The sequence below is a fragment of the Staurois parvus genome, unplaced genomic scaffold (assembly GCF_062004578.1).
Source record: "Staurois parvus isolate SC_StPar_1 unplaced genomic scaffold, SC_StPar_1.0 ptg000090l, whole genome shotgun sequence".
Classification (NCBI taxonomy): Eukaryota; Metazoa; Chordata; class Amphibia; order Anura; family Ranidae; genus Staurois; species Staurois parvus.
Genome location: NW_028317886.1, coordinates 25,908,643 through 25,921,339, shown reverse-complemented (window position 1 = coordinate 25,921,339; position 12,697 = coordinate 25,908,643). Strand labels below are relative to the sequence as shown.

Genomic DNA, 12,697 nt, shown 5'->3' with positions numbered 1-12,697 from the left:
CATGAGCAACCAAAATGCTGTTTGTTTACAAAGTGAAGCTTCACCACATTCACTAAGCTCTGGGAAAATACATGCAATGGCACTTGTGAAGGGCACAGTCTATTTGCCTTTAGCAAATCAACCCCAATGACTAATCTTTCATCAAAGAGCTCTGAAGTTTCAACGAGACTGCTAGATTTGAATGGAAGCTATTTCTGCTGTGCTGTCTCTCTAGCTAACTCATAGTGTTTTGGGAATTCTTTGTCATGCAGTTCTTATTTGTTATTAAAAAAAACCTGTATAAATTTAGTAGAAATGTAAAAATTGACCCAAAACATTATAGTATCTCTCAGTACTGTAAATGATAACGTTTTGTAATTGTTTAGCTAGACTTGAACTATTTAACTAAAACAATTGTTTGCAGTAGAGAAGGAATAAAGTGGATCTTGATCTTAGAAAGAGAAAAAGGCCTGGTTGAGAAAGAAGCAAGGATAGTTCAATCTATGTCCTAAAGAAATACAGCATGTCTCACATGCCAGTCCAATAGTTCGTGTGCTAAATAGGACCCTAAGGCGTTATAATTGACTTCACAGAGAGTATTAGTTTATTGAAACCAAACCTGGAATGATGGCTCTATCAATCTTCCAGAAAGGTAATTCTACTGCAGACCTCACACAGAACAAGATGTTAGACTCCTGCTGTGTTGGAATGGCATGAGACACACAAAATAAAGAATAGCGGAGTTCAGTTTTGACAATTTATGGAAGCCCGTTCCACATCTCGCATTTATAAAGATTTGTTTTCTATCAACCCGCAACATTCATTAATAATTCTACTTGACAGTTCAATAGAAGGCATTGCATTGTGCCAAGAACTGAGGTATCTCTTCCAATTATACTTTCTTTTCAGTGCATGAATTTTACTACTAAGGGGCAGTTTGGGCAACATAGCTATTTTCTTGTACATATTCTATTAAATGAAGCTATTCAATGTTCTATGAAATCACAATAAATTGCATGACATAAAAGGAGCCTCCAGCAGTCTGAAACACAGAAATGTAATTTTTGTTGGAGTCCTTATTGCTAGACTCCATCAGTGTACTGGCATCCATAAATGTGGCATATTGTATTCCACATACCAAGTAATAAATACTGCTTTTTGTTCAGTTGTTTAGATGAAATGGCTGCACAAACATAGGGGACAATAACTACACTGCTCAAAAAAATTAAAGGAACACTTATGGATATCTATACTGATATGGACTGGGTAATGTGTTAGGAACGTAAGCATGCCCCATCTTTTGATGGAAATGAAAATGATCAACCTACAGAGGACTGAATTCAAAGACACCCTGAAAATCAATGTGAAAAATTGATGCAACAGGCTAATCTATTTTGCTGAAATTTCATTGCAGCGACTCAGCTTTGTACTCAGTAGTTTGTATGGCCCCCATGTGCTTGTTTGCATGTCTGACAATGTCGGGGCATGCTCCTAATGAGATGACGGATGGTGTCCTGGGGTACTTCCTCCCTGATCTGGACCAGGGTATCACTGAGCTCCTGGACAGTCTGATGTGCAACCTGGTGATGTCGGATGGACCAAAACATGATATCCCAGAGGGATTCTATTGGATTTAGGAATGGTGAATGAATTTAGGAATTGATCAATGGTATCAATTCTTTCATCCTCTAGGAACTGCCTGCATACTCTCACCACATGAGGCTGGGCAATGTCTTGCACCAGGAGGAACCCAGGACCCACTGCACCAGCGTAGAGTCTGACAATCAGTCCAAAGCTTTCATCCTGATACCTAATGGCAGTCAGGGTGCCATTGCCTAGCCTGTAGAGGTCTGTGCATCCCTCCATGGATATGCTTCCCCAGACCATCACTTAATCACCACCAAAAAGGTTCATGCTGAACAATGTTACAGGCAGCATAACTTTCTCCATGGCTTCTCCAGACCCTTTCAGGTCTGTTACATGTGCTCAGAGTGAGCCCGCTCACATCTGTGTAAAGCACAGGACACCACTGGTGTTCAGTGGCAAATGCCAATTGAGCTTTGTGGTGCCAGGCAATGAGCACAGGGCCCACTGGAGGATGTCGGGCCTTCAGCCCACTCTCATGAAGTCTTCTTTTGATTGTTTGGTCAGAAGCATTCACACCAGTGGCCTGCTGAAGGTCATTTTGTAGGGCTCTGGCAGTGCTCATCCTGTTTCTTCTTGTACAAAGGAGCAGATACCGGTCCTGCTGACGGGTTAAGGACCTTCTACGGCCCTGTCCAGCTCTCCTAGAGTAACTGCCTGTCTCCTGGAATCTCCTCCATGCTCTTGAGACTGCGCTGGGAGACACAGGAAACCTACTGGCAATGGCACGTATTGGTGTGCCATCCTGGAGGAGTTGGACTGTCTGTGCAACCTCTGTAGGGTCCAGGTATTACCTCATGCTTCCAGTAGTGACACTGACCCTAGCCAAATGCAAAACTAGTGAAAAACAGTCAGAAAAGATGAGTAGGGAAAAAAATGTCAGTGACATCCATCTGTAAAACCATTCCTGTTTTGGGGATCGTCTCATTGTTGCCCATCTAGTGCACCTGTTGTTAATTTCATTAACACCACAGCAGCTGAAACTGATTAACAACCCCCTCTGCTACTTAACTGACCAGATCTATATCCCAGGAGTTTATTTAACTTGATGCTACACTCTGATTAAAAAGTGTTCCTTTATTTTTTTTGAGCAGTGTATCTATTTTTTTGTCAGTTAAGTACTTTTCACTCAGAGGAAGCAGCACCTTTTAACAAGTGGCATTACAGTATCAATTCCGTTTTTATACTATAGGTCACAAGTGGTTTTGAAAGTTTGATAATAGAGGTGGTAAACTGAATCAGTATTGAAATTATTTTACTGGGTAACCCATTTCTGGCAAGGGTGTAGTGACTGTTTGCACATCCAAACAAACAGAATTCCTATATGGATTTTTTTTACAGCTGTGAGATGTTCATGCATTTGTGTTTCTGTTTGATGTTTGAGAGGGGACTAGCGTGAGGCGTTTTCTACTATTCCCTCCCCGGGTCACATCGGGTGCTACTTGGAATGTGATGTGCATGGCATGCGACTTGCAAATCGTATGCCAAGTCGCACCCTATTGTCCGCAATTAGAGCAGTCAAATCGGTGTGGTTCTGTCTTGGTCGGAGCCGCACCGATTTCTAAAGTAGTAAATATACTACTTTTGGTGCAATTTGCATAGACATCTGTGTCAGATGCCTTGCAAATCACACCTGAAATCGGCACATCACCCGACTTTGAAATCATACAACTTCACTGTAAGTCGCATGATTTCAAAGTCAGGCTTGATGTGACTGGGGTGTTAGTGTTAACACGTGCAACTGGCTCCCAGTCTTTTCATTGACAGTCTGATCATGCTGCAGCTATATACGCTTTCCATATGAACGTTTACTTTCCTGGACCTAAGCATAATGTAAAAGGTCTTTATGCACTAAAGGAGCAAATAATGATTCCAAATGTGTGTAAATATGTTTCCACAATAGAAAAAAATGTGTGTTTAAACAGTATGCATTAATAATAAAACTATTAATAGCTCTTTGGAATGGCTTAGCTATCCATGGGAAAAAAAGATGAGGATGAAGATAACCAATGCAGATATCTCTCTGTAAAGATGTGTGACTCTGCTGTCTTCTGAAAGCCATCTTATATTTTGCCCAAAATTCGTATTCGATTCGTATTTTTAGTTCTTTAGAAACTAAATTAGATAAATTTTTAATTTCTCTCATTTTGCACATAAAAAATATGCAGTATCTATGAATTTCCAACCACCATTGACAAATATGATTATTTCTCAACCCTGATTGAACTGGTGGATGATCTGGATGAGTCTTGTCTCCCAAAGACCTGCAAAGTCAACCATAGTAGTCATCTCTTAAGCCGCCCATAAATAGTTTGAATCTCAACTGGTTCAGCAAGGACAGGGCGAGAGTCGAATCATCTATGGGCAGGGTGATTGCACCCAATTATATACTACATGGGCACAACCTGTCTGTTGGATTGTTCATGTGATTATCAGCGGCAATAAACACTGTTTTCTCCTGGTAGCAATGGCTCCCTCTTCCCCCCCCCCCCCTAACACCAACCCAGGACAGAAAATTGCATTGTCTATGGCCTGCCTTAGGGGAATAGGGGAAATAGCACATAGCTAATGTGGACTTTTTTGACTAATATTAAAGATAAGAGCCCTAAGTTTTCAGATAGTCTGTAAACTTCTGAGCAGTCATTGGGTTTTGAAAATTTGAGTATTGAAACAAATATTTGTCTTTCATCTAATAGGGGCAGTTAATTAGTAATGGGCCTTTTTTTCTTAGTCCAGGACAGGGGCATCAGTGCTGATGACCATTCTACCCCACAGTAGATAACTAGTTTCACAACTAAATTATTTTTAAAAAAGTTCTAGGAGTAGAGCCTTAGATGGACAGATACAGTATATTCCAAAAACAAGACATATCAAACGGAAAAAAAAGCTGCACTAAAAAAAATATTAACCATGTGTTTGTATTAAACACATCCCTGGTACACTGGCAGGCCATCTGCGCTTGCCCTCTGATGAATTTCGCTCAATATGAACATTAGGAGATTTAGGTGACTTTATTCAAAGTTTCCAAATTTCAAGCTGCTCATTACCACTCACACAGTTTGAATAGCCACTTGCCTCATGGACCAGACTTTTGAGATTGTAGAAATCCTACAAATAAAACCTAGACTGCTTTGTAAGTTCTTTTGCATGTTTACAAACTCATCATTTGATGAATTGTGGTGTGATTGCAAATGTACTGTATGCCCTCAGACACCACAAACTCACACCCATGCTACTTTTGTCTAGTGAAAAAAGCAATAAGAACATGATTTCTAACCTGCACAGTAGACTATTCCCAAGAAATGGTCAGAGGGCAGACTCCTACCTTTTACCATACGAGTTGTTTGCCTGATTAGACCAAAAATATCTAACTCATTTTTTAAAGGCTTCTTCTGTCAGTATAGTTAGAAACAAGGAAATTGCAGCACTGACACATTCCTTATTGTCCTTCCTTATTTATATGAATAATTCAAAGTTGCTGAATGAAACCATGATTTTTAGAGAAAAAATTAAAAGAATTAAAGAATGGCAAAAATGAGATTTAAAGTAGCATTTTAAGATTGATATTATGCCAGCTTTCCTGGTTTGTGCATTGTAATTGAGATTTAAGTTCCAAATTCCTTTATCTGGTATATGGCCATATACTGTAAATATATTTGTATTGCTATATTATTTCCAATATCTCAAAAAGCTTAGATTAAACTACACTGAATTATTATACATTAGCTATATATTTCAAGAAATCAATGTAATTCCCTGTAGATGGCATTTGTATTGCACAATAAAACAACACATACGTTAAGCTTGCTGCTCAACAACACTTCATGTACAGAAGAGTTTATCAAACTAAATAAGCTAAAAAGGGCAAGAGAGGAACCCCTATTGAGAAAATTCCACAGTAGGAATTTCAAGACTAGGATCAAACATTCTAATCAAAAGCATGCATATTTTACCCACCTGCATATTGTTTGTTCTTCTGCTTCTTGATGTTAACATTTGAAAGCCTAACATGCATCCCTAGAAACAGAAAATACAAAGCATATTTAGAGCAAAATTCTAGAATTACAATTATAAATTATACATGTTGCTGTTTCATTTATCAAACAAGAAATGAGCGTTGGTTGTGTCTTATGTGTTTATTGTTGTCTGCCATATTTATTTTTATTTCTAAGCCAAAGGAAAGTACTTATTTTCTATTTTTACTTTCATTTCAGATGTTCTCAGTTACTAACAACACAGAATGTGCAAAGATCCTTGATGAAATCAGGTGTGCTTACTGTTCACCACATGCTCAGAACCTCTTCCACCAACCAGAAAGAGTTGACACATTTGACAGACAACTGGTTCTACCTACGTTGTGCAAGGACTACTGTAAAGAGTTCTATTACACATGTCGAGGACAGATACCAGGTAAGAACATTCTCTAGGTCAAAGTCAAGTAGAACTAATTCCTACCGAGTAGTCTGCTCTATAAGCTTCACATAGCACATCGAATACGAGACCACAATTGACCCTAATTAACTTGTGATTGGATATGTTGTGGAAATGTTAAGATGTGATTGTAGATGCTCAAATGTTTTCTTGCAAATTTCTGAAAATTCCCCACACAACAGCAAATGTGTTGGGGTGGCAGTAGTATTGTATTGCTGAATTCAAAGTAGAGTTGCCACTGTCGTGTAGGCCATGCCTTTTTGCATTAGAGTGCAATGAGAAGATGTTGAAGGGGGCGTGGGTATCAGCATTGTCACTGCTGATTCAGAAGTCTGTAGTTTATCAATCAATGCTTGGCCACACCTTGTCCTGCCTGCTAATTTTTGGTTTGGTTTGACAGAGCTGATTTTGTTGAAAATCTCCCACGGTAAGCTGCAGTGTCTTAAACGAGGAGCATATGAGACACAATTTAAAGAGGATTTGGCTCAGTCAGGGCAGGCATAAAGGTTTATTCATGAAGTTTGTGCCACAAATAGTAACTGGATTTAGGACTTGTTTAGACTGTCATACAGAAGCTTTTAGATGTAAGCTAACATTTGTATCTGTTCAGTTTCATTCACATAGATAGTAGTCATCGGGACAAGTGGGGGGGGGGGGAATTATACATTATACTCACCTAGGTGGATGCAGCATCCATCCAATGCTGCATCTGTCCCCTGCCGGCTCTGTAGTGAGAACTGAGCGATCAAAGAACACTGATCTCTCAGTTTATTCTCCTCTGCTCTGAGCAGAGATCCATCACCATCAGTCAGCGGCTTTCTGCTCTTCTGCCCAGCGCTCACTGGAGTGTGGGCCTGTGGAAGGCTCTCTGCGGATTACTGAGAGTCTGAGCCAGGAGCCAGTCCAGGGTTTTGGGTGGATCCCAACCATCTTTGATGTCTCATCCGACAGCGGGCTTCAGCTTGATGTTGGCTGAAACTTGGTCACAGGAGTGCAGAACGAACTGCACTCCTGTGATCCATAGGAGAAGTATAGCCAAAACATTTCTTGTTTAAAACCTGACAGTGATCATAAACCTTCCCCATTCTTTCCAAAACTATAGATAAGCTTTGTTTTTTTTATTCTGCGTGATTATTATATCATATGCTTGAACTGTGTGTCCATGTGATACACTGTAATGCCAAACGTAACTCAACAAACACTTTACTCCTGCGCTAGGAAAGGACTTAGTAGACCCAATAGGAATGTTCTGGAATTTTCTGGAATATGCACTGCTTGCTGCCCTCAACAGACCGGGGTGGTCCAAATACACTGGATACAAATGGAGAAACAGAGAAAGGGCGCACCGACCTAGTGCATTATCGTTTAAAATAATTTATTGAAGAAACAAAATAGGTATCATACTCACAATGGACATAATAACACAGGCATGTCAAACTGAACAAGATGTATGATCCAAACAACATCTGAGTCCATACGATGGAACCCTGGATGACAAACCGGCTAACGCGTTTCGAGGACAGAACCTCTTCCTCTGAGAAAGAGGTTGTGTCCTCGAAACCCGTTAGCCGGTTTGTCATCCAGGGTTCCATCGTATGGACTCAGATGTTGTTTGGATCATACATCTTGTTCAGTTTGACATGCCTGTGTTATTATGTCCATTGTGAGTATGATACCTATTTTGTTTCTTCAATAAATTATTTTAAACGATAATGCACTAGGTCGGTGCGCCCTTTTTCTGTTTCTCCATTTGTAATGCCAAAAGTATCGGGACGTAATAGGACATAATTGGGAGTAATAAATAAGTGCTGTCTTTGGCGTGAAACACGTTTTTATTGGTTTTATCTTGGTTCAATAAAGTGAATTGTTTGGAGTGCAGCCGATCGGACGTCCTTTGTTCTCATCTATGCAGCACATGAGCTGGGCTAGCACCTACAAGAGGAGTTGTGCTTGGAGATTGAGAGTCTCTCTACCTTGAGCAGCGGTAAACATATATGAACATGAAGAGGAACTTCATCTTTCAGCATGACAACGGCCCAAAGCATACATCCAAATCAACAAAGGAATGGCTTTACCAGAAGAAGATTAAAGTTTTGAAATGGCCCAGCCAGAGCCCAGACCTGAATCCCACCGAAAATCTGTGGGCTGGTCTGAAGAGGGCTATGCACAGGAGATGCCCTCACAATCTGACAGATTTGGGGTGTTTTTGAAAGGAAGAGTGGGCAAATATTGCCAAGTCAAGATGCGCCATGCTGATAGACTCATGCCCAAAAAGACTGAGTGCTGTAATAAAATCAAAAGGTGCTTCAGCAAAGTATTAGTATAACGGTGTGAACACTTATGCAACCATATTATTTTAGTTTTTTATTTTTACTTCCCTCCACCTAAAAGATTTCAGTTTGTTATTCAACTGAGTTGTACAGTTTATAGGTTACATTAAAGGTGGACAAAGTTCTGAAATAATTTATCTTTTTCTCATTTTTTTACATCACAGAAACCTGACATTTTAATAGGGGTGTGTAGACATTTTATATCCACTGTATTTTACTTAGTAGGATGACCTAATTTACTGCTCTTCTTTCCAAATACAACTTTTGGAAAAAGTTCCATTGCCATTCATACATACAGTAATATGTAAACTTAAGAGCTTGTTCTGCTTTTGTAGTTATTATCCACTTCTTAGAACAAAACCAGAAGGACCTAAAGGAACAGTTAATTTTTATTGCATATGCACAGCGGTAGCATCAAAGGAAAAATGGTTCTTGCTTGGTTCCCAGCAGGTACATTGCTCTATGTCCCATCTAATAGCTACATACGGCTTTCTATTGGTTCCACTTGTTCAAATAGAACAACAAATGGTCAGTTAAAATTAGGTTGTCTGAGGAGAACATGGAGCCAGTCCTATAGTAACCAAGCAGTGGCTGCTATTTTTCCTGAACTTAAGCTTGCCATACACAAAGATTTCTCTGGTTCAGTCTGCAGGCTGAATCCATGCTAAATCTCTTTCTGCAGTTATTGTATTGTGACAGGTGACACCACAGGCTGTCAAAATACCTGAGCAGAGCACCTGATTGGATGCAGCCACTATTAGACCACATATTTATTGCCTGACTTCCTCTATTTTTCAATGGAAGGATATCAGGCAGTAGCCATCTGCTGAGTAAAAAGCAGTTTATGTATGGACAGCTTAAGAAACTTTTATATCTGTAGATCAGTAAAAACTACATCACAAACGAACATGCACCTCTTTCAGACTTTCTATCCTGTATGTGTTAATGTTTACATTTTTTTGCAGTTCGCGGCAATTATATTTGTATGAAAGCAGTTCTGTTATATTCAACCAGTATGCATTTCTGTTGTTGGAGCAATAAGTGTTTAGAGAAGCTATCACGTTATGAGAACATAGCCCTCCCATGGGGTTCTAGCTTCAAGAGTAAGGTGTACAAATTGTTTTGATTTTAGTGAATACACAACCACCAAGTGATGTACTGAGATTTGCAAATGTTTTTTCCACAACTTTGTTCCAGAAGTGAGCTTAAAGCCTGTCTCGGTGAAATATGAATATTACATTTAGTTGGTGGTGGTGTTATGGCATTTACATCTGAGTTAAATATCTGTCTATATATGAAATGCTATTAATACATTGCAAGAAACAGAATCTCATTTTCTGATGTGGTGGTTAGGTTTATTGAAAAGTTTTTAAATCATCACCTAACATGGCACCAGCTTCAACAACTGCAGAAACTTTTTGGACTTTTATGGATAAATGCATTAAACTATAATGCATGCTTAAGATAAGACCAATGAAACTACATATATTGTAGTTATACAGTAGGCTATGGATTAGTTCTGGATTGGTCTATGTGTGTATAACTATTTTTTTAGACTTTTTATGTTTTTTTAATACGTTAAATTTAAACTTCTAATGACAGGAAAAAAAACAATAAACCAACACTTAGAGAAGAGCAGGCTCTGCCAAAACATACCTTTTGTTTTATACTCTCTCTCTCTTTACATGCCCATTGAGTGCCCAACACCCTAACTTCAGACGTAAGTAAACATTACTGCATAGGCACCCGCCCATTACATTTCCAAGTGTACTTCATGATGCCTGATCAACCTTTTGGAAGGTCATTGTGTCAAATAAGAGGTAGGGGATGTGATTTCACTTTTGTATTAGTTTAATGTTTTAATAAGATCAATAAAGATGCATTTCTTAAGATAATATTCTTTTGATTGTATATGATCATGGCAAGCTATGTTTATTATCCACACCTACCTATGGAAATTATTAAGTAGTCATTGTGTTTTCATTTTGATTTATTTTCTTTTTTGATGTTATTTTTCTGGATACGTAAACCGTCAGGCCAATTGTTGAGTACCAAGGGTAAAATGGTCTAAATTATGGAAGAGGACTCCTCAGACAAGTTCTTCTATGTGTTTAGGTGATCAGACATATTCTGGTTTTCTATAAATAAACTAAATTTTAAATGCAATTGGTGAAGCTGGAAGCTCCTACTCCCCTCCCACTAACTCTCTGTGGAGTTGTGTGTGCTGTAGAGGCTAGGGGTTACAGAGAATTCAGAAAAATGGAGTAAACATTAATATTTTAGCACTGCAATGTGCTTAAATGCATTGGTAGTTCACTGATTGACTAGTTTTACTTTTTGCCTAGAATTGTTCTCTAAATCAGAATAGAGCTTGCGGAAGGAATGACAGGAGTGATAACCCTTACCCTGTTGTCCTTATAGTTTATTGCTACTGACAGATAGAGCTCAGTTTTGGACATAGTCATTCTTGCCGTGTATGGTAATAGTATATAACTTGTATATTCCCTTTTAATTTGAGAAACCAGGCCATGTTTGGCAGACGTCAGAAAAGTTGGTAGTTACAAGCTTTTAGGAAGAAAGCTAAAGCTATCAAGGGCTGCTATTAAAATCCTTTTTCCATCCATCCACCCTTCCATACGATCAGGGCTGCTATTAAAATCCTTTTTCCCGCAATTGCGTGCTCTTTTAAATATGTAACTGGCACTGTTGTACCATGGACCTGTAACACTACTTTGGTCAAAGTAGTCAGACTATTTAGATAAATTTATGCATGATTTTAGTAAGCACTCTAATAAGAATCTTACATTTTTAGATAAGTATATATATGTTTTTAGCATTTTGAGTCAAGGAAAATCTTCACCCTAAAGAAAAAAAAAATACTGTAGCTGCTGTCTTTTAATAAAAGGACATTTACCTGTCCATGGATCCAGCACTGTCCTCACCCGAGCTGATTTTTGCTGGTCTTTGGGTCTCTGGCACCATCATGTTTACTGTGGGAAGCTAGCTGTGTCTCCTTGTGGCTTCACAGCCAACTTGCAACCTGTGCAGGCTGTTTCATATGCTTTTGCATTCTCATAGACTTTTATGAGTAGAGAAGCAATTCTAAAGAGGATAAAAACCCATCAACGCTGATCCTTGAAGGGATGTCAGCAATGGTATTCCTTGTAGATGGGAGTTATCTTGGAAACACGAAAGCTCTCTAGTAGAAGATGAAAATGCTTGTTAACCCTCCAGGGGACCCATTGCAAATTGTACTTGGTACATTTTAAACCTCTGCAGGAGTTTTCAAGTAAAATGATATTTTTATTACTGTCAGTGCTAGCTGTAGCTCCACCCTAGGCTGAAGAGCGAATTCCACCCAAAGTTAATATTTCAATTTTACATAGCTGCTAAAAATCTAAGTTGCTGGCTTATTTTAGTTTTCAGAGGCTCAATGGCAAGATATTCCTAAGAGAATGCTGAGTTTTACCACCTACTATGGGCAATACAAAACCATAAGGTGCTGTCATGGCCATGAGGGATTCTACACAATGAGGACTTAACAAATTAGGTCTCCTGCACATAAGGCATTTTTGCAGCCACATTGAGAGGCATTAGGAGTTTTTTAACTGCTTCTCTAACCCCTCCATGTTATCTTATGTGTCCATGCACACATAGAGTTTTAGAAGCTTTTAGTCTCACTCTCAGAGATATTTACAAACAGGAAAAAAACCCAAGACCAGTGCATCCAGGAGCAGCAGCGGTTTGGAAAGAAAAACTTATGCTGGCCAATAGAATGAATTCAAGCCCAAGCGCTTGATGTCTGTAAATGTAAACTCGCCAAAATGCTTGTAAAAGCATTAGACACTTTTACAAGCGTCAGGCATTTTTGCTGCCAATTTGCTGCTGCTAGGAGGAGGAGCGTTTTAAAACATCCTGTGTGCATGAGGCCTAAGTGAAGTTCAGTCCGGTTATGAGAGCATGACATTTAGTATGGGAGAGGCAACACAAAGTTTTGTATTAAAATATTGTAAAATAATTGCTGTCCCTGAGAGTTAGAACAAGTCAACACATTTAGATTAACCCACTAGCAGCTACCCTGATTTCACCCTGGTCTTGTATAGTATGTATACATGCGTGTGTATGTATGTATGTATATATATATATATATATATATATATATATGTAAAGTGCTTGGCATAAATTAATACACCCCTTTTGAAAAGTAAGATTTTAATCAATATCTCAGTGAACATGAGAACAATTTCTCAAATTTTGACAAAACTGAGTTTTATAGAACATTTGTTTAGCTCATTACATGAACGTAAGGTTAA

General features: G+C 38.8%; 1 protein-coding gene across 1 annotated transcript in view; it reads left to right on the top strand.

Moving 5' to 3' along the window:
- HHIP (hedgehog interacting protein) overlaps positions 1–12,697 on the top strand; it is a 133,142-nt gene that overhangs the window by 18,036 nt on the left and 102,409 nt on the right. The window contains exon 2 of the mRNA XM_089670497.1: positions 5,838–6,033. Coding sequence (XP_089526623.1) covers positions 5,838–6,033 — 196 coding nt within the window. The remainder of the gene's footprint in view (positions 1–5,837; positions 6,034–12,697) is intronic.